Source organism: Oncorhynchus gorbuscha, linkage group LG01 (assembly GCF_021184085.1).
Source record: "Oncorhynchus gorbuscha isolate QuinsamMale2020 ecotype Even-year linkage group LG01, OgorEven_v1.0, whole genome shotgun sequence".
Classification (NCBI taxonomy): Eukaryota; Metazoa; Chordata; class Actinopteri; order Salmoniformes; family Salmonidae; genus Oncorhynchus; species Oncorhynchus gorbuscha.
The window spans coordinates 120071295-120094937 of NC_060173.1; the positions used below are offsets into that span (position 1 = coordinate 120071295).

General features: G+C 40.1%; 1 protein-coding gene across 2 annotated transcripts in view; it reads left to right on the top strand.

Annotated features, from left to right (window-relative positions):
- Nucleotides 1–23643, top strand: part of LOC124036130 (collagen alpha-2(VI) chain-like) — a 44657-nt gene that overhangs the window by 15014 nt on the left and 6000 nt on the right. For both annotated transcript variants that reach the window (XM_046350338.1, XM_046350415.1), the window contains exons 14-27: nucleotides 318–371; nucleotides 519–581; nucleotides 1175–1237; nucleotides 1683–1736; nucleotides 2983–3018; nucleotides 3127–3189; nucleotides 4192–4254; nucleotides 4460–4522; nucleotides 8463–8525; nucleotides 14460–14510; nucleotides 14608–14706; nucleotides 18835–18897; nucleotides 19219–19254; nucleotides 23271–23316. In XM_046350338.1, coding sequence (XP_046206294.1) covers nucleotides 318–371; nucleotides 519–581; nucleotides 1175–1237; nucleotides 1683–1736; nucleotides 2983–3018; nucleotides 3127–3189; nucleotides 4192–4254; nucleotides 4460–4522; nucleotides 8463–8525; nucleotides 14460–14510; nucleotides 14608–14706; nucleotides 18835–18897; nucleotides 19219–19254; nucleotides 23271–23316 — 817 coding nt within the window. The remainder of the gene's footprint in view (nucleotides 1–317; nucleotides 372–518; nucleotides 582–1174; nucleotides 1238–1682; nucleotides 1737–2982; nucleotides 3019–3126; nucleotides 3190–4191; nucleotides 4255–4459; nucleotides 4523–8462; nucleotides 8526–14459; nucleotides 14511–14607; nucleotides 14707–18834; nucleotides 18898–19218; nucleotides 19255–23270; nucleotides 23317–23643) is intronic.

Sequence of the window (23643 nt, forward strand, 5' to 3'; positions counted from 1 at the left end):
GGCCCTGAGACTGTAACAGGAGCCAAGAAGAGCCCTGAGAAAGTAACAGGAGCCAAGGGGAGCCCTGAGACTGAAACAGGAGCCAAGGGGAGCCCTGAGACTGTAACGGGAGCCAAGGGGAGCCCTGAGACTGTAACAGGAGCCAAGGGGGGCCCTGAGCTTTCAACTCAATGAAGATGACCACAGACCTGGCACACTGACCACAGACCTGGCACACTGACCACTGACCTGGCACACTGGTACAGGTCCATTGGGTCTATACAGGAGCGTTGAATCATGTTGAACCTAATAGTTTTCTTTTTTTTGTTCATTCTCAGGGTAAAATTGGTCGAATCGGAACTTATGGTTGTAAAGGAGATCCAGGAGAAAGGGTCAGTAAAACACACACACACACACACGCACACACGCACACACGCACACACGCACACACGCACACACGCACACACGCACACACACACAATAATGAATGCAGTAAAACGTTGTGATAAAAATGAATTGTCTCTGATGTTTTTTGAAAGGGCCCAGATGGTTATCCAGGAAGTGCTGGTGATATGGGACTGGCCGGTGTCAACGGAGAGAAGGTACCTGAGAGAACCTTCAGTTTGTCAAGGCTACTACAATACCTTCTGTACTACACAAACTACAGTGTTTTATAGACCACTGGGTTTACTAAACCTACTTTATCTAGTGTTTTATAGACCACTGGGTTTACTAAACCTAGTTTATCTACAGTGTTTTATAGACCACTGGGTTTACTAAAACTAGTTTATCTACAGTGTTTTATAGACCACTGGGTTTACTAAACCTAGTTTATCTACAGTGTTTTATAGACCAGTGGGTTTACTAAACCTAGTTTATCTACAGTGTTTTATAGACCACTGGGTTTACTAAACCTAGTTTATCTACAGTGTTTTATAGACCACTGGGTTTACTAAACCTAGTTTATCTACAGTGTTTTATAGACCACTGGGTTTACTAAACCTAGTTTATCTACAGTGTTTTATAGACCACTGGGTTTACTAAACTTAGTTTATCTACAGTGTTTTATAGACCAGTGGGTTTACTAAACCTAGTTTATCTACAGTGTTTTACAGACCAGTGGGTTTACTAAACCTAGTTTATGTACAGTGTTTTACAGACCAGTGTGTTTAATGTGTGATGCTGATATTCCTAGGGAGACCCTGGTCATAACGGAAAGCCAGGTTCCACTGGCCCTCTTGGAGAAGCTGGACCACCGGTACAGTAACGACATCATAACACACTCTTACCTGGACCGAACAGAAACTACATGCAGATTTCATGTGCACTAGCTAACGACATCATAACAAACTCTTACCTGGACCGAACAGAAACTACATGCAGATTTCATGTGCACTAGCTAACGACATCATAACAAACTCTTACCTGGACCGAACAGAAACTACATGCAGATTTCATGTGCACTAGCTAACGACATCATAACAAACTCTTACCTGGACCGAACAGAAACTACATGCAGATTTCATGTGCACTAGCTAATGACATCATAAACTCTTACCTGGACCGAACAGAAACTACATGCAGATTTCATGTGCACTAGCTAACGACATCACAGCTCAAGAAGGATTCTCTCTCTGAAGACGTCGTGAAGGGCCACTTGTTATCACATTGATAAATCATCTAATCTTTCTTCTTCCTTTCAGAGTTATCCAGGAAGTCCTGGGATTCCAGGCTCACCAGGAAGGAAGGGAATACCAGTGAGTGACCTGGCTATCATTGTCATTAACCGTTCTGTAGTGCTGTAGTTCAGTAGTGCTGTAGTTCAGTAGTTCAGTAGTGCTGTAGTTCAGTAGTTCAGTAGTTCAGTAGTGCTGTAGTTCAGTAGTGCTGTAGTGCTGTAGTTCAGTAGTGCTGTAGTTCAGTAGTGCTGTAGTTCAGTAGTTCAGTAGTGCTGTAGTTCAGTAGTTCAGTAGTTCAGTAGTGCTGTAGTTCAGTAGTGCTGTAGTTCTGTAGTTCAGTAGTGCTGTAGTTCAGTAGTGCTGTAGTTCAGTAGTTCAGTAGTTCAGTAGTGCTGTAGTTCAGTAGTGCTGTAGTTCAGTAGTGCTGTAGTGCTGTAGTTCAGTGGTGCTGTAGTTCAGTAGTGCTGTAGTTCAGTAGTGCTGTAGTTCAGTAGTGCTGTAGTTCAGTAGTGCTGTAGTTCAGTAGTTCAGTAGTTCAGTAGTGCTGTAGTTCAGTAGTTCAGTAGTTCTGTAGTGCTGTAGTTCAGTGGTGCTGTAGTTCAGTAGTGCTGTAGTTCAGTAGTGCTGTAGTTCAGTAGTGCTGTAGTTCAGTAGTGCTGTAGTTCAGTAGTTCAGTAGTGCTGTAGTTCAGTACTTCAGTAGTGCTGTAGTTCAGTAGTTCAGTAGTGCTGTAGTTCAGTACTTCAGTAGTGCTGTAGTTCTGTAGTGCTGTAGTTCAGTAGTGCTGTAGTTCAGTAGTGCTGTAGTTCAGTAGTGCTGTAGTTCAGTAGTTCAGTAGTGCTGTAGTTCAGTAGTTCCGTAGTGCTGTAGTTCAGTAGTGCTGTAGTTCAGTAGTGCTGTAGTTCAGGAGTTCAGTAGTTCAGTAGTGCTGTAGTTCAGTAGTTCAGTAGTGCTGCAGTTCAGTAGTGCTGTAGTTCAGTAGTTCCGTAGTGCTGTAGTTCAGTAGTGCTGTAGTTCAGTAGTGCTGTAGTTCAGGAGTTCAGTAGTGCTGTAGTTCAGTAGTTCCGTAGTGCTGTAGTTCAGTAGTTCAGTAGTTCAGTAGTGCTGTAGTTCAGTAGTGCTGTAGTTCAGGAGTTCAGTAGTGCTGTAGTTCAGTAGTTCAGTAGTGCTGTAGTTCAGTAGTGCTGTAGTTCAGTAGTGCTGTAGTTCAGTAGTTCCTTAGTGCTGTAGTTCAGTAGTTCCGTAGTGCTGTAGTTCAGTAGTTCAGTAGTTCAGTAGTGCTGTATTTCTTCATTCTAAACTAACTGATTCCTAATTCTTTCAGGGACTCAACGGTGAACCGGGACCAAAAAGCCAACCTGTACGCAAACTTGGCTAAGTGATACATTCTGAAATGATAGGTTAAATATTAAATGCAAAGGGATGACCTTTGTTAAACAATAATTATTGTTTATATGTCTGTCGTTAGGGGCGACCAGGAGACCCTGGACTTAAGGGACTTAACGGACCAGGCGGACCTAAAGGAGGCAAGGTCCGTCACCGTTCACACCTCTAAGCTTCTGCTATGCCTACAGAGGGTGGTTGTGTGATACAGTAGATACTACATAGGAATGTTATGCTACAGTCTTAGAAAGGCAAGGTCCGTCACCTCTAAGCTTCTGCTATGCCTACAGAGGGTGGTTGTGTGATACAGTAGATACTACATAGGAATGTTATGCTACAGTCTTAGAAAGGCAAGGTCCGTCACCTCTAAGCTTCTGCTATGCCTACAGAGGGTGGTTGTGTGATACAGTAGATACTACATAGGAATGTTATGCTACAGTCTTAGAAATGTTTCTTCCACCTACATCCTATAGCTTTTCATTGGCTGTTCCGGTGGGAGAACTCTTTGAAGAAGTAGAACCCTTTCCGCAGAGGCTTCTAAATGTCCAACATGGAACCCAACGGGGTTCTTAAAAAGGCTTCTAAATGTTCTACATGGAACCCAAAGGGGTTCTTAAAAAGGCTTCTAAATGTCCTACATGGAACCCAACGGGGTTCTTAAAAAGGCTTCTAAATGTCCTTACATGGAACCCAACGGGGTTCTTAAAAAGGCTTCTAAATGTCCTACATGGAACACAAAGGGGTTCTTAAAAAGGTTTCTAAATGTCCTACATGGAACCCAAATGGGTTCTTAAAAAGGCTTCTAAATGTCCTACATGGAACCCAAAGGGGTTCTTAAAAAGGCTTCTAAATGTCCTACATGGAACCCAAAGGGGTTCTTAAAAAGGCTTCTAAATGTCCTACATGGAACCCAAAGGGTTTCTTAAAAAGGCTTCTCCCATGGGAACCTTCATTTCCAAGAGTGTACATGCTGTAATACCAATAGATGAAATACCGTCTGCTTCAGTTCCTGCTGCATTCAGACACATTCCAGGCAAACTGCCCATAAGAAGAACAATGGCTGACTGAAAATATGATGTCTGTTTGTGTAAATATTTGACCATGAATATTGAGGTCAAACAAAGGCTAACATGTATTCTGTCATTCCCAGGGTGAACCTGGTCTACAGGGGAAGCCAGGTCTTCATGGGGATCTCGGCCCCAAAGGATCCAAGGTCAGAGAATTTTGAGAGAATTTTGAGAATTTTGCATTGCATTCTGGGTACATGATTCAGCAGTAACTCTCAGAGAAACAGACAACATGGGGAGTTTCTCCACTAAGATACAGTACACTCTTTCTTTCATAGAACATTGCGTGCGTGTGCGCGTGCACGTGCGTGTGCGTGTGTGTGTGTGTGTGTCCTCCCTCTGTTTGTTTAGGGAGGTCCAGGGCTGCCCGGTCCAAGAGGACATCAAGGAGATAATGGGCCAGATGGACAGATCGTATGTTGCTACTATTACTAATGCTTCTACTAGAAATACTATTCTACGACTCCTACTCTACTATTGTTAATATATTGTCACTGCTAATCTACTAATCTATTTATCTGCTAATCTAATAAACTACGAATCTGCTAATCTAATAAACTACGAATCTGCTAATCTAATAAACTACTAATCTACTAATCTGCTAATCTAATAAACTACTAATCTGCTAATCTAATAATCTACTGATCTACTAATCTACTAATCTACTAATCTGCGAATCTGCAAATCTGCTAATCTAATAAACTACTAATATGCTAATCTAATAAACTACTAATCTACTAATCTGCTAATCTACTAATCTGCTAATCTACTAATCTAATAAACTACTAATCTACTAATCTAATAAAGTAATCATGTGCTAATCTACTAATCTAATAAACTACTAATCTGCTAATCTAATAAACAACTAATCTGCTAATCTAATAAACTACTAATCTGCTAATCTACTAATCTGATAATCTAATAAACTACTAATCTGCTAATCTAATAAACTACTAATCTGCTACTGCTACTGCTTATGCTACTCTACTGCTATTACAATTGTTATTGTATTGTCACTACTAATCTACTAATCTGCTACTGCTTATACTATACAGCTACTACTAATGTTGTTGTATTGTCCATACTAAACTACTAATCTGCTACTGCTACTACTATTGCTACTCTACTATTGTATTGTCACTACTAAACTACTAATCTGCTACTGCTACTTCTATTGCTACTGCTATGAAACTACTACTCTACTACTACTGTTACTACTACTTGTACTACTACTACTACTCTACTACTACTACTGTAGCTACTGCTACAATACTACTTCTACGACGACTACTACAACTACTGTTACTACTACTACTCCACTACTACTACTACCACTAATCTACTGCTACTTGACTACTACTGCTACTAATACTGATACTGCTCTACCACAACTCCACTGCTACAACTACTTTACTAATACTCTACAACTACCACTACTATGATGCCTACTAAAATACTACTAATAACTACTACTACTACTACTACTACTAGTACTACTACTAATGTTGCTACTACTACCGTTACTACTACTAATGTTACTACTCCTACTACTAGTGAACTACTACTACTACTACTATACTACTAATGTACTCTAAGATGTCCTCCTGTTCTGATCGTATTGTTTACTACAAGTTTATTTCTACTACTTCTACTATTACTAGTCTACTACTACTACTACTACTACTACTACTACTGGTCTACTTCTACTTCTACTACTACTGGTCTACTACTAATACTACTACTCTACCACTATTACTACTACTATACTACTAAACTACTACTATTCCTACTACTACAACCTACTAATGTACTCTAGTATTACACTACTAATACAACTCTACTACTACTACTCGACTACTGTTAGTACTACTACTACTGCTGTTACTAATCTACTGGTGACTAATGCTACTCCTACCACTTTACTACTACTAATAATAATAATATACTACTAAATATACTCTACTACTACTACAACAACTACTATTACTTCTGAGACAACAACTCTACTACTGTTACTACCACTACCACTACAACTACTTCTCCACTAGTACTACTGCTATTTCTACTAATAATAATACTAATACTCTACTACTGCTACTGTACACTACTCTACTGCTACTGCTACTATACTACTATTACAACTACTATTACTATGACTACTACACTACAACTAGTATACTACCACCACTACTACTACTACCACTATGATACTACTACACTACTAATGAACTACTACTACTCTAGTACTACACTACTAATATTGGTACTATTGCTACTACTCTACTGCTCCTACGACTACTAACACTACTATTCTACTGCTAATACTGCTGCTACTGCTCTACTACAACTACACCTCTACAGCTGCTATTACTAACACTACCCAACTACTGTTACTACTGCTACTACTACTACTACTACTACTGTTACTACTACGACAACTACAACGCTACAGTTGCTATTACTACCACTACCCAACGACTATTACTTGTGCTACTACTCTACTAGTGCCACTACTACTACTACTAAAGTTACTAATGTTACTACTATACTACTACTACTACTGTTACTACTGTTACTACTGATACTACTATACTACTACTAAAGTTACTACTGTTACTACTATACTACTACTACTACTAATACTACTGTTACTGCTACTACTACTACTAATGTTGCTACTACTACTGTTACTACTACTAATGTTACTACTCCTACTACTAGTCAACTACTAGTCTACTACTACTACTACTACTATACTACTAATGTACTCTCAGATGTCCCCCTGTTCTGATCGTATTGTTTACTACAAGTTTATTTCGACAACTTCTACTATTACTAGTCTACTTCTACTACTACCATTCTACTACTACTGCTAGTCTACTACTACTACTACTACTACTACTGGTCTACTACTAATACTACTACTGCTACTACTGGTGTACTTTTACTACTACTACTACTACTACTACTACTGGTCTACTTCTACTTCTACTACTACTAGTCTACTACTACTACTACTACTACTACTACTACTACTACTGGTCTACTTCTCCTACTACTACTACTGGTCTGCTTCTACTTCTACTACTACTAGTCTACTACTACTACTATACCACTATTACTATGACTACTACAATACTACTAGTATACTACCACTACTACTACTACTACTACTACTACTAGTCTACTTCTACTAGTAGTACTACTACTACTGGTCTACTATTACTAGTAGTCTACTTCTACTACTACTACTACTTCTACTACTGCTACTACTACTACTACTACTACTACGTGGTCCTTCTGTAGCTCAGTTGGTAGAGCATGGCGCTTGTAACGCCAGGGTAGTGGGTTCGATCCCCGGGACCACCCATACGTAGAATGTATGCACACATGACTGTAAGTCGCTTTGGATAAAAGCGTCTGCTAAATGGCATATATTATTATTATATTATTATTATTATTATTATTATTACTACTACTATGTCTACTACTACTACTATTACCACCACTTCTACTACTACTAGTACTACTACTTCTAGTACTACTACGACTGGTCTACTACTACTACTGCTACTAGTCTACTTCTACTACTACCACTTCTACTACTACTACTTCTAGTACTACTACTACTACTACTACTATTAATGGTCTAGTTCTCCTACTTCTTCTACTACTAGTCTACTTCTACTACTTCTACTAGTAGTACAACTACTACTTCTACTACTACTGGTCTACTACTACTACTACTACTACTACTAGTCTACTACTACTACTATCACTTCTACTACTACTACTACTTCTACTACTACTAGTCTACTTCTACTACTACTACTACTACTACTACTTGACTACTTCTACTACTACTATTACTACTTCTACTACTACTACTAGTCTACTACTACTTCTGGTCTACTATTACTACTACTACTACTACTACTACTACTACTACCACTACCACTACTTCTACTACTACCACTACCACTACTTCTACTACTACTACTACTACTATCCTACTTCTACTACTACTATCCTACTTCTGCTACTACTATCCTACTTCTGCTACTACTGGTCTACTTCTACCACTCTACTCTATTCTATGATATCCTCCTGTTTTGTACCTTTTGTTTAGTCAGTGTACATGTTGCCGTGTCTACATTTTGAGCATACTGCGACAGTCTTCTCGTCTAAGTAAAGGTTAAATAAATACATCTACATTTCGGGAATTGTTTATTTATTGACGGTAGTCTATACCTATGTATTTCAGGGACTATGACTGCCATGTGGGTATATAATATTTTTCTTTATTCAAATTCTTTATGCATATAGTATTCCGTAAGGCATCTCTGTGTTACAGGGAACTGCTGGAGAGCCTGGTGATCCTGGACAGACTGGACCCCATGGAGATCGTGGACCAAAGGTAGGGTTGAGTTATATAGATCCTGGACCAAAGGTGGGGTTGAGTTATATAGATCATGGACCAAAGGTGGGATTGGGTTATATTATAGATCATGGACCAAAGGTAGGGTTGAGTTATATTATAGATCCTGGACCAAAGGTGGGGTTGAGTTATATTATAGATCCTGGACCAAAGGTGGGGTTGAGTTATATTATAGATCCTGGACCAAAGGTGGGGTTGAGTTATATTATAGATCCTGGACCAAAGGTGGGGTTGAGTTATATTATAGATCCTGGACCAAAGGTGGGGTTGAGTTATATTATAGATCCTGGACCAAAGGTGGGGTTGAGTTATATTATAGATCCTAGACCAAAGGTGGGGTTGAGTTATATTATAGATCCTGGACCAAAGGTGGGGTTGAGTTATATTATAGATCCTGGACCAAAGGTAGGGTTGAGTTATATAGATCCTGGACCAAAGGTGGGGTTGAGTTATATAGATCCTGGACCAAAGGTGGGGTTGAGTTATATAGATCATGGACCAAAGGTAGTGTTGGCTTATATTATAGATCATGGACTAAAGGTGGGGTTGAGTTATATTATAGATCCTGGGTTGAGTTATTTCTTATATAAATCTTGAAAGAGTGAAAGACTATTGGTCAGTAAAGTGGACACACTTCCCACAGTGTAATGTAGTTCATGGACACTTCCCACAGTGTACTGTAGTTCATGGACACTTCCCACAGTGTACTGTAGTTAGTGGACACTTCCCACAGTGTACTGTAGTTAGTGGACACTTCCCACAGTGTACTGTAGTTAGTGGACACTTCCCACAGTGTACTGTAGTTAGTGGACACTTCCCACAGTGTACTGTAGTTCATGGACACTTCCCAGTGTACAGTGTACTGTAGTTAGTGGACACTTCCCACAGTGTACTGTAGTTAGTGGACACTTCCCACAGTGTACTGTAGTTAGTGGACACTTCCCACAGTGTACTGTAGTTAGTGGACACTTCCCACAGTGTACTGTAGTTAGTGGACACTTCCCACAGTGTACTGTAGTTAGTGGACACTTCCCACAGTGTACTGTAGTTAGTGGACACTTCCCACAGTGTACTGTAGTTAGTGGACACTTCCCACAGTGTACTGTAGTTAGTGGACACTTCCCACAGTGTACTGTAGTTAGTGGACACTTCCCACAGTGTACTGTAGTTAGTGGACACTTCCCACAGTGTAATGTAGTTAGTGGACACTTCCCACAGTGTACTGTAGTTAGTGGACACTTCCCACAGTGTACTGTAGTTAGTGGACACTTCCCACAGTGTACAGTGTAATGTAGTTCATGGACACTTCCCACAGTGTACTGTAGTTAGTGGACACTTCCCACAGTGTACTGTAGTTAGTGGACACTTCCCACAGTGTACAGTGTAATGTAGTTCATGGACACTTCCCACAGTGTACTGTAGTTAGTGGACACTTCCCACAGTGTACTGTAGTTAGTGGACACTTCACACAGTGTACAGTGTACTGTAGTTCATGGACACTTCCCACAGTGTACTGTAGTTAGTGGACACTTCCCACAGTGTACAGTGTAATGTAGTTCATGGTCACTTCCCACAGTGTACTGTAGTTAGTGGACACTTCCCACAGTGTACTGTAGTTAGTGGACACTTCCCACAGTGTACTGTAGTTAGTGGACACTTCCCACAGTGTACTGTAGTTCATGGACACTTCCCACAGTGTACTGTAGTTAGTGGACACTTCCCACAGTGTACAGTGTAATGTAGTTCATGGACACTTCCCACAGTGTACTGTAGTTCATGGACACTTCCCACAGTGTAATGTAGTTAGTGGACACTTCCCACAGTGTAATGTAGTTAGTGGACACTTCCCACAGTGTACTGTAGTTAGTGAACACTTCCCACAGAGTAATGTAGTTAGTGGACACTTCCCACAGTGTACTGTAGTTAGTGGACACTTCCCACAGTGTACTGTAGTTAGTGGACACTTCCCACAGTGTACTGTAGTTAGTGGACACTTCCCACAGTGTACTGTTGTTAGTGGACACTTCCCAAAGAGTAATGTAGTTAGTGGACACTTCCCACAGTGTAATGTAGTTAGTGGACACTTCCCACAGTGTACTGTAGTTAGTGGACACTTCCCACAGTGTACTGTTGTTAGTGGACACTTCCCACAGTGTACTGTAGTTAGTGGACACTTCCCACAGTGTAATGTAGTTAGTGGACACTTCCCACAGTGTACTGTAGTTAGTGGACACTTCCCACAGTGTACTGTAGTTAGTGGACACTTCCCACAGTGTACTGTAGTTAGTGGACACTTCCCACAGTGTACTGTAGTTAGTGGACACTTCCCACAGTGTACTGTTGTTAGTGGACACTTCCCAAAGAGTAATGTAGTTAGTGGACACTTCCCACAGTGTACAGTGTACTGTAGTTAGTGGACACTTCCCACAGTGTACTGTAGTTAGTGGACACTTCCCACAGTGTACTGTAGTTAGTGGACACTTCCCACAGTGTACTGTAGTTAGTGGACACTTCCCACAGTGTACTGTAGTTAGTGGACACTTCCCACAGTGTACTGTAGTTAGTGGACACTTCCCACAGTGTACAGTGTAATGTAGTTCATGGACACTTCCCACAGTGTACTGTAGTTAGTGGACACTTCCCACAGTGTACTGTAGTTCATGGACACTTCCCACAGTGTACTGTAGTTAGTGGACACTTCCCACAGTGTACTGTAGTTAGTGGACACTTCCCACAGTGTACTGTAGTTAGTGGACACTTCCCACAGTGTACAGTGTAATGTAGTTCATGGACACTTCCCACAGTGTACTGTAGTTAGTGGACACTTCCCACAGTGTAATGTAGTTCATGGACACTTCCCACAGTGTACTGTAGTTAGTGGACACTTCCCACAGTGTACTGTAGTTAGTGGACACTTCCCACAGTGTACAGTGTAATGTAGTTCATGGACACTTCCCACAGTGTACTGTAGTTAGTGGACACTTCCCACAGTGTACTGGAGTTAATGGACACTTCCCACAGTGTACAGTGTAATGTAGTTCATGGACACTTCCCACAGTGTACTGTAGTTAGTGGACACTTCCCACAGTGTACAGTGTACTGTAGTTCATGGACACTTCCCACAGTGTACTGTAGTTAGTGGACACTTCCCACAGTGTACAGTGTAATGTAGTTCATGGTCACTTCCCACAGTGTACTGTAGTTAGTGGACACTTCCCACAGTGTACTGTAGTTAGTGGACACTTCCCACAGTGTACAGTGTAATGTAGTTCATGGACACTTCCCACAGTGTACTGTAGTTAGTGGACACTTCCCACAGTGTACTGTAGTTAGTGGACACTTCCCACAGTGTACTGTAGTTAGTGGACACTTCCCACAGTGTACTGTAGTTAGTGGACACTTCCCACAGTGTACTGTAGTTCATGGACACTTCCCACAGTGTACTGTAGTTAGTGGACACTTCCCACGGTGTACTGTAGTTAGTGGACACTTCCCACAGTGTACTGTAGTTCATGGACACTTCCCACAGTGTACTGTAGTTCATGGACACTTCCCACAATGTAATGTAGTTAGTGGACACACTTCCCAAAGAGTAATGTAGTTAGTGGACACTTCCCCAGTGTAATGTAGTTAGTGGACACTTCCCACAGTGTACTGTAGTTAGTGGACACTTCCCACAATGTAATGTAGTTAGTGGACACTTCCCACAGTGTACAGTGTAATGTAGTTAGTGTACACTTCCCACAGTGTAATGTAGTTAGTGGACACATCCCACAGTGTAATGTAGTTAGTGGACACTTCCCACAGTGTAATGTAGTTAGTGGACACTTCCCACAGAGTAATGTAGTTAGTGGACACTTCCCACAGTGTACTGTAGTTAGTGGACACTTCCCACAGTGTACTGTAGTTAGTGGACACTTCCCACAGTGTAATGTAGTTAGTGGACACTTCCCACAGTGTACTGTAGTTAGTGGACACTTCCCACAGTGTACTGTAGTTAGAGGACACTTCCCAAAGAGTAATGTAGTTAGTGGACACTTCCCACAGTGTACTGTAGTTAGTGGACACTTCCCACAGTGTACTGTAGTTAGTGGACACTTCCCACAGTGTAATGTAGTTAGTGGACACTTCCCACAGTGTAATGTAGTTAGTGGACACTTCCCACAGTGTAATGTAGTTAGTGGACACTTCCCACAGTGTAATGTAGTTAGTGGACACATCCCACAGTGTAATGTAGTTAGTGGACACTTCCCACAGTGTAATGTAGTTAGTGGACACTTCCCACAGAGTAATGTAGTTAGTGGACACTTCCCACAGTGTACTGTAGTTAGTGGACACTTCCCACAGTGTACTGTAGTTAGTGGACACTTCCCACAGTGTAATGTAGTTAGTGGACACTTCCCACAGTGTACTGTAGTTAGTGGACACTTCCCACAGTGTACTGTAGTTAGAGGACACTTCCCAAAGAGTAATGTAGTTAGTGGACACTTCCCACAGTGTACTGTAGTTAGTGGACACTTCCCACAGTGTACTGTAGTTAGTGGACACTTCCCACAGTGTAATGTAGTTAGTGGACACTTCCCACAGTGTAATGTAGTTAGTGGACACTTCCCACAGTGTAATGTAGTTAGTGGACACTTCCCACAGTGTAATGTAGTTAGTGGACACATCCCACAGTGTAATGTAGTTAGTGGACACTTCCCACAGTGTAATGTAGTTAGTGGACACTTCCCACAGAGTAATGTAGTTAGTGGACACTTCCCACAGTGTACTGTAGTTAGTGGACACTTCCCACAGTGTACTGTAGTTAGTGGACACTTCCCACAGTGTACTGTAGTTAGTGGACACTTCCCACAGTGTACTGTAGTTAGTGGACACTTCCCACAGTGTACTGTAGTTAGTGGACACACTTCCCAAAGAGTAATGTAGTTAGTGGACACTTCCCACAGTGTAATGTAGTTAGTGGACACTTCCCACAGTGTACTGTAGTTAGTGGACACTTCCCACAGTGTACTGTAGTTAGTGGACACTTCCCACAGTGTACTGTAGTTAGAGGACACTTCCCAAAGAGTAATGTAGTTAGTGGACACTTCCCACAGTGTACTGTAGTTAGTGGACACTTCCCACAGTGTACTGTAGTTAGTGGACACTTCCCACAGTGTAATGTAGTTAGTGGACACTTCCCACAGTGTAATGTAGTTAGTGGACACTTCCCACAGTGTAATGTAGTTAGTGGACACTTCCCACAGTGTAATGTAGTTAGTGGACACTTCCCACAGTGTAATGTAGTTAGTGGACACATCCCACAGTGTAATGTAGTTAGTGGACACTTCCCACAGTGTAATGTAGTTAGTGGACACTTCCCACAGTGTACTGTAGTTAGTGGACACTTCCCACAGTGTACTGTAGTTAGTGGACACTTCCCACAGTGTACTGTAGTTAGTGGACACTTCCCACAGTGTACTGTAGTTAGTGGACACACTTCCCAAAGAGTAATGTAGTTAGTGGACACTTCCCACAGTGTAATGTAGTTAGTGGACACTTCCCACAGTGTACTGTAGTTAGTGGACACTTCCCACAGTGTACTGTAGTTAGTGGACACTTCCCACAGTGTACTGTAGTTAGTGGACACTTCCCACAGTGTACTGTAGTTAGTGGACACTTCCCACAGTGTACTGTAGTTAGTGGACACTTCCCACAGTGTACTGTAGTTAGTGGACACTTCCCACAGTGTACTGTAGTTAGTGGACACTTCCCACAGTGTACTGTAGTTAGTGGACACTTCCCACAGTGTACTGTAGTTAGTGGACACTTCCCACAGTGTACTGTAGTTAGTGGACACTTCCCACAGTGTAATGTTGTTAGTGGACACTTCCCAAAGAGTAATGTAGTTAATCTTCTTCTGTGTTTTAGGGTGACAAAGGAAGAGATGGGTTCAACTATCCGGGACTAAGAGGAGAAACGGTACCGTTTGACCTTTGACAAGATGAATGTCGTCAGCTCAAGAGTTCACAATACTGTTGTACTATGATGCTGTTCTGTCTGTTTGTCTGTCTGTCAGGGAGCTATAGGGGACAATGGACGTCCAGGCCCTTGGGGAAGCAGAGGGAATTGTGGTAACAAAGGAGAAGCTGGGATGAAAGGTCCAAACGGTGAACCGGTAAGCTCCAGCTGCTGTCATGAACAGCTGAATATACACGTGGATTAGTTTATATCCAGTAATGTGGATGGTTAGCCTAGGATTTGCTTTGGTAGTTGCCAAGCCTGAGATAAATATTCTTGAGAACTGAGTCAGTGTTCTGAAGATGTCTATGTATGCTGTGGACTCAACACTACACGTCAGCTACCACAGCAAGTGAAATGACTGCAACACTTAACAAAGATCTGCAGTCAGTTTCAGAATGGGTGCCAAGAAATAAGTTAGTCCGAATTTAGTGAAATCATTCACTAAACCCCAAACCTCAACTCTCAACTAAATCTTGTAATAAATAATTTAGAAATTGAGCAAGTTGAGACTAAACTGCTTGGAGTAACCCTGGATTGTAAACTGTCATGGTCAAAACATATTAACGGTCTATAATAAAGCACTGCTCTGTCTTCTTAACAACATTATCAACAAGGCAGGCCCTAGTTTCTACCTTCTTAACAACATTATCAACAAGGCAGGTCCTACAGGCCCTAGTTTCGACCTTCTTAACAACATTATCAACAAGACAGGTCCTACAGGCCCTAGTTTCTTCCTTCTTAACAACATTATCAACAAGGCAGGTCCTACAGGTCCTAGTTTCTACCTTCTTAACAACATTATCAACAAGGCAGGTCCTACAGGTCCTAGTTTCTACCTTCTTAACAACATTATCAACAAGGCAGGTCCTACAGGTCCTAGTTTCTACCTTCTTAACAACACTATCAACAAGGCAGGTCCTACAGGCCCTAGTTTCTACCTTCTTAACAACATTATCAACAAGGCAGGTCCTACAGGCCCTAGTTTCTACCTTCTTAACAACATTATCAACAAGGCAGGTCCTACGGGCCCTAGTTTCTACCTTCTTAACAACATTATCAACAAGGCAGGTCCTACAGGTCCTAGTTTCTACCTTCTTAACAACATTATCAACAAGGCAGGTCCTACAGGCCCTAGTTTCTACCTTCTTAACAACATTATCAACAAGGCAGGTCCTACAGGCCCTAGTTTCTACCTTCTTAACAACATTATCAACAAGGCAGGTCCTACAGGCCCGAGTTTCTACCTTCTTAACAACATTATCAACAAGGCAGGTCCTACAGGTCCTAGTTTCTTCATTCTTAACAACATAAATCAACAAGGCAGGTCCTACAGGCCCTAGTTTCTACCTTCTTAACAACATTATCAACAAAGCAGGTCCTACAGGCCCTAGTTTCTACCTTCTTTAACAACATTATCAACAAGGCAGGTCCTACAGGCCCTAGTTTCTACCTTCTTAACAACATTATCAACAAGGCAGGTCCTACAGGCCCTAGTTTCTACCTTCTTAACAACATTATCAACAAGGCAGGTCCTACAGGCCCGAGTTTCTACCTTCTTAACTACATTATCAACAAGGCAGGTCCTACAGGTCCTAGTTTCTTCCTTCTTAACAACATAAATCAACAAGGCAGGTCCTACAGGCCCTAGTTTCTACCTTCTTAACAACATTATCAACAAGGCAGGTCCTACAGGTCCTAGTTTCTACCGTATTAACAACATTATCAACAAGGCAGGTCCTACAGGTCCTAGTTTCTACCTTCTTAACAACATTATCAACAAGGCAGGTCCTACAGGCCCTAGTTTCTACCTTCTTAACAACATTATCAACAAGGCAGGTCCTACAGGTCCTAGTTTCTAACTTCTTAACAACACTATCAACAAGGCAGGTCCTACAGGCCCTAGTTTCTACCTTCTTAACAACATTATCAACAAGGCAGGTCCTACAGGCCCTAGTTTCTACATTCTTAACAACATTATCAACAAGGCAGGTCCTACAGGTCCTAGTTTCTACCTTCTTAACAACATTATCAACAAGGCAGGTCCTACAGGTCCTAGTTTCTACCTTCTTAACAACATTATCAACAAGGCAGGTCCTACAGGCCCTAGTTTCTACCTTATTAACAACATTATCAACAAGGCAGGTCCTACAGGCCCTAGTTTCTACCTTCTTAACAACATAAATCAACAAGGCAGGTCCTACAGGCCCTAGTTTCTACCTTCTTAACAACATTATCAACAAGGCAGGTCCTACAGGTCCTAGTTTCTACCTTATTAACAACATTATCAACAAGGCAGGTCCTACAGGTCCTAGTTTCTACCTTCTTAACAACATTATCAACAAGGCAGGTCCTACAGGCCCTAGTTTCTTCCTTCTTAACAACATTATCAACAAGGCAGGTCCTACAGGCCCTAGTTTCTACTTTCCTAACAGCACTATCAACAAGGCAGGTCCTACAGGTCCTAGTTTCTACCTTCTTAACAACACTATCAACAAGGCAGGTCATAAGGGCCCTAGTTTCAACCTTCTTAATAACATTATCAACAAGCCAGGTCCTACAGGTCCTAGTTTCTACCTGCTTAACAACATTATTAACAAGGCAGGTCCTAGTTTCTACCTTCTTAACAACATTATCAACAAGGCAGGTCCTACAGGCCCTAGTTTCTACCTTCTTAACAACACTATCAACAAGGCAGGTCCTACAGGTCCTAGTTTCTACCTTCTTAACAACACTATCAACAAGGCAGGTCATAAGGGCCCTAGTTTCAACCTTCTTAATAACATTATCAACAAGGCAGGTCCTACAGGTCCTAGTTTCTACATTCTTAACAACATTATCAACAAGGCAGGTCCTACAGGTCCTAGTTTCTACCTTCTTAACAACATTATCAACAAGGCAGGTCCTACAGGTCCTAGTTTCTACCTTCTTAACAACATTATCAACAAGGCAGGTCCTACAGGTCCTAGTTTCTACATTCTTAACAACATTATCAACAAGGCAGGTCCTACAGGTCCTAGTTTCTACCTTCTTAACAACAATATCAACAAGGCAGGTCCTACAGGTCCTAGTTTCTACCTTCTTAACAACATTATCAACAAGGCAGGTCCTACAGGCCCTCGTTTCTACCTTCTTAACAACATTATCAACAAGGCAGGTCCTACAGGTCCTAGTTTCTACCTTCTTAACAACATTATCAACAAGGCAGGTCCTACAGGTCCTAGTTTCTACCTTCTTAACAACATTATCAACAAGGCAGGTCCTACAGGCCCTAGTTTCTACCTTCTTAACAACATTATCAACAAGGCAGGTCCTACAGGTCCTAGTTTCTACCTGCTTAACAACATTATTAACAAGGCAGGTCCTACAGGCCCTAGTTTCTACCTTCTTAACAACATTATCAACAAGGCAGGTCCTACAGGTCCTAGTTTCTACCTGCTTAACAACATTATTAACAAGGCAGGTCCTACAGGCCCTAGTTTCTACCTTCTTAACAACATTATCAACAAGGCTAATATTAATACTATTCATGTCAATCTCTCCTGGCTCAAAGTGGAGGACAGATTAACTTCATAACTACTTGTATTTATGAGAGGTATTGACATGTTGAATGCACCGAGCTGTCTGTCTAAATTACTAGCACACAGTTCAGACACCCATGCATACCCCACAAGACATGCCACCAGAGGTCTCTTCACAGTCCCCAAGTCCAGAACAGACTCTGGGAGGCACACAGTACTACATAGAACCATGACTACATGGAACTCTATTCCACATCAGGTAACTGATGCAGCAGTAGAATCAGATTTGAAAAACAGGTAAACATACACCTGATGGAACCTGATGGAACAGCGGGGACTGTGAAGAGACACAAACAGGCACAGACACACACTCTAGCACACAAACTCTACACAGACAGAATGGTGGTATTATAAATGTTGTATTTAAAGATATGTACTAATGTAATAATGTTACATGTACTGTTTGACTTGATTCAATTAATTTGTTTGGAGGAAGAGCTAATGAGGATCCTTAATAAATACTACGTCATGCAATTTTTGCAATATGTTAGGAATGTTGTGCTTAAGATCCCAGAGTGTGTCTTTAAGAGGTGAAGTCCAGGGTTACCTTGGCAGCTGCTAACCTTAGAGCATTCTGGAAGGAAGGAATCAGTGCTCTAAAGAACATGTTTGTGTTCTATTCTTGAGAAGTGGTGAGCTAACCCAGCTGAGTAACATTTGTTTGGGCTCACTGAAGAATCTGTCTTTGTGTTATTGTTGTCCAGGGACATCCAGGTCAACAGGGAGTGAATGGGAGGAGAGGATCCAGAGGAGGCCCTGGAGCTCCTGTGAGTATACTACCACAGGACACCGCCTGCCTGCGTTACTCTGACTCTGATCAGACAGCAGAAGAACATTTGACTTACTGTTCAAGCTCCACTTCATTTTGATTTAACCTTTATTTAACTGGGCAAGTCAGTTAAAGAACTAATTATTATTTTCAATGACGGCCTAGAACAGTGGGTTAACTGCCTTGTTCAGGGGCAGAACGACAGATTTTTACCTTGTCAGTTCAGGGATTCGATCGAGCAACCTTTAGGTTACTGGCCCAACACTAAGCTACCTGCCGCCCCAATGTCTGTTTACCGATCGGTACATTTTTCTTACAGGGTAATCCTGGACCAGAGGGAGACCCTGGCCTTTCTGTAAGTCAACTGTAAACTGTAAACTTTAAATTAAAAACATCATGATATGAAGAGATTCAATGTGTTCCTATCGTGTCATATCTGATGAATAATACTACTGATCAATAATACTACTGATCTGATCCTATAGTGTCATACCTGTTTAACACTACTGATCAATAATACTACTGATCAATAATACTATTGATCAGATCCTATAGTGTCATATCTGATGAATAATACCACTGATCAATAATACTACTGATCAATAATACTACTGATCTGATCATATAGTGGCATATCTGATCAATAATACTACTTATCTGCTCCTATAGTGTCGTATCTGATGAATAATGCTCCTGATCAATAATACTACTGATCAATAATACTACTGATCTGAGCATATGGTATCATATCTGATCAATAATACTGCTGATCAATAATACTACTGATCTGGTCCTATAGTGTCATATCTGATCAATAATACTACTGATCTGATCCTATAGTGTCATATCTGATTAATAATACTAGTGATCAATAATACTAGTGATCAATAATACTACTGATCAATAATACTACTGATCTGATCCTATGGTGTCATATCTGATGAATAATACTACTAACTGATCCTATAGTGTCATATCTGATTAATAATACTACTGATCAATAATACTACTGATCAATAATACATGATCTGATCAATAATGTCATATCTGATCAATAATACTACTGATCAATAATACTACTGATCAACAATACTGCTGATCAATAATACTACTGATCTGATCCTATGGTGTCATATCTGATGAATAATACTACTAATCAATAATACTACTAATCAATAATACTTCTGATCTGATCCTATGGTGTCATATCTGATGAATAATACTACTAATCAATAATACTACTGATCAATAATACTACTGATCTGATCCTATAGTGGCATATCTGATCAATAATACTACTGATCAATAATACTACTGATCTGATCCTATACATATATCAATAATGCTCCTGATCAATAATACTACTGATCTGATCATATGGTGTCATATCTGATCAATAATACTACTGATCTGATCTGATCCTATAGTGTCATATCTGATCAATAATACTACTGATCAATAACACTACTGATCTGATCCTATAGTGGCATATCTGATAAATAATACTACTGATCAATAATACTACTGATCAATAATACTACTGATCAATAATACTACTGATCTGATCCTATGGTGTCATATCTGATCAATAATACTACTGATCAATAATACTACTGATCAACAATACTGCTGATCAATAATACTACTGATCTGATCCTATAGTGTCATATCTGATCAATAATACTACTGATCAATAATACTACTGATCTCTTCCTATAGTGTCATATCTGATCAATAATACTACTGATCAATAAAACTACTGATCAATAATACTACTGATCTGATCCTATGGTGTCATATCAGATCAATAATACTAGTGATCAATAACACTAATGATCTGATCATATAGTGTCATATCTGATCAATAATACTACTGATCTCGATCTGATCCTATGGTGTCATATCTGATCAATAATACTACTGATCAATAATACTACTGATCATCCTAAGTACATATCTGATCAATAATACTACTGATCAATAATACTACTGATCAATAATACTACTGATCTGATCCTATAGTGTCATATCTGATCAATAATACTAGTGATCAATAATACTACTGATCAATAATACTACTGATCAATAATACTACTGATCTGATCCTATGGTGTCATATCTGATCAATAATACTACTGATCAATAATACTACTGATCTGATCCTATGGTGTCATATCTGATGAATAATACTACTGATCAATAATACTACTGATCAATAACACTAATGATCTGATCCAATGGCATATCTGATCAATAATATGTGATCAACGATATGGTGATCAATAATACTACTGATCAATAATACTACTGATCTGTTCCTATAGTGTCATATCTGATCAATAATACTACTGATCAATAATACTACTGATCTGATCCTATAGTGGCATATCTGATAAATAATACTACTGACCAATGATACTACTGATCTGATCCTATGGTGTCATATCTGATCAATAATACTACTGATCTGATCCTATAGTGTCATATCTGATAAATAATACTACTGATCAATAATACTACTGATCAATAATACTACTGATCTGATCATATGGTGTCATATCTGATCAATAATACTACTGATCAATAATATTATCGATCTGATCCTATGGTGACATATCTGATCAATAATACTACTGATCAATAACACTACTGATCTGATCCTATAGTGGCATATCTGATAAATAATATCTGATCAATAATACTACTGATCAATAATACTACTGATCTGATCCTATGGTGTCATATCAGATCAATAATACTACTGATCAATAATACTACTGATCTGATCCTATGGTGTCATATCTGATGAATAATACTACTGATCAATAATACTACTGATCAATAATACTACTGATCTGATCCTATAGTGTCATATCTGATCAATAATACTACTGATCAATAATACTACTGATCAATAATACTACTGATCTGATCATATGGTGTCATATCTGATCAATAATACTACTGATCAATAATACTATCTGATCTGATCCTATGGTGTCATATCTGATCAATAAAACTACTGATCAATAATACTACTGATCTGATCCTATAGTGTCATATCTGATCAATAATACTCTGATCAATAATACTACTGATCAATAATACTACTGATCAATAATACTACTGATCAATAATACTACTGACCAATGATACTACTGATCTGATCATATGGTGTCATATCTGATCAATAAATCTACTGATCAATAATACTACAGATCTGATCCTATGGTGTCATATCTGATCAATAATACTACTGATCAATAATACTACTGACCAATGATACTACTGATCTGATCATATGGTGTCATATCTGATCAATAAATCTACTGATCAATAATACTACTGATCTGTTCCTATAGTGTCATATCTGATTAATCAAATCAAAGTTTATTTGTCACATGCGCCGATTACAACAGGTGTAGAACTTACAGTGAAATGCTGAATACAACAGGTGTAGAACTTACAGTGAAATGCTGATTACAACAGGTGTAGTAGACCTTACAGTGAAATGCTTATTACAACAGGTGTAGTAGACCTTACAGTGAAATGCTGATTACAACAGGTGTAGAACTTACAGTGAAATGCTGATTACAACAGGTGTAGTAGACCTTACAGTGAAATGCTGATTACAACAGGTGTAGTAGACCTTACAGTGAAATGCTGATTACAACAGGTGTAGTAGACCTTACAGTGAAATGCTGATTACAACAGGTGTAGTAGACCTTACAGTGAAATGCTGATTACAACAGGTGTAGTAGACCTTACAGTGAAATGCTGAATACAACAGGTGTAGAACTTACAGTGAAATGCTGATTACAACAGGTGTAGAACTTACAGTGAAATGCTGATTACAACAGGTGTAGAACTTACAGTGAAATGCTGATTACAACAGGTGTAGTAGACCTTACAGTGAAATGCTGATTACAACAGGTGTAGTAGACCTTACAGTGAAATGCTGATTACAACAGGTGTAGAACTTACAGTGAAATGCTGATTACAACAGGTGTAGAACTTACAGTGAAATGCTCATTTACAAGCCCTCACCAACAATGCAGTTTTAAGAACCCCCCCCCCAAAAAAGTAAGAGATAAAAATAACAAATCATTAAAGAGCAGCAGTAAATAACATATCAGTGAAGACACTTGCCAGTTGGTCAGTGAATGCTCGGAGCACACATCCTGGTAATCCGTCTGGCCCTGCGGCCTTGTGAATGTTGACCTGTTTAAAGGTCTTACTCACATCGGCTGCGGAGAGCGTGATCACACAGTCATCCGGAACAGCTGGTGCTCTCATGCATAATAATACTACTGACCTGTTCCTGTTGTGTCTGTTTGTGTCTGTTTATAATACTGATCTGCTTTGATTTAGGACTGTGATGTTATGAGCTACATCAGAGAGACATGTGGTTGTTGTGGTAAGTGATGATGACTTAGGACTGTGATGACATGTGGTAAGTGATGATGACTTAGGACTGTGATGTCATGTGGTAAGTGATGATGACTTAGGACTGTGATGTCATGTGGTAAGGGATGATGATCTTGGACTGTGATGTCATGCGGTAAGTGATGATGACTTCGGACTGTGATGTCATGTGGTAAGTGATGATGACTTAGGACTGTGATGTCATGTGGTTGTTGTGGTAAGTGATGATGACTTAGGACTGTGATGTCATGTGGTAAGTGGTGATGATTTAGGACTGTGATGTCATGTGGTAAGTGATGATGACTTAGGACTGTGATGT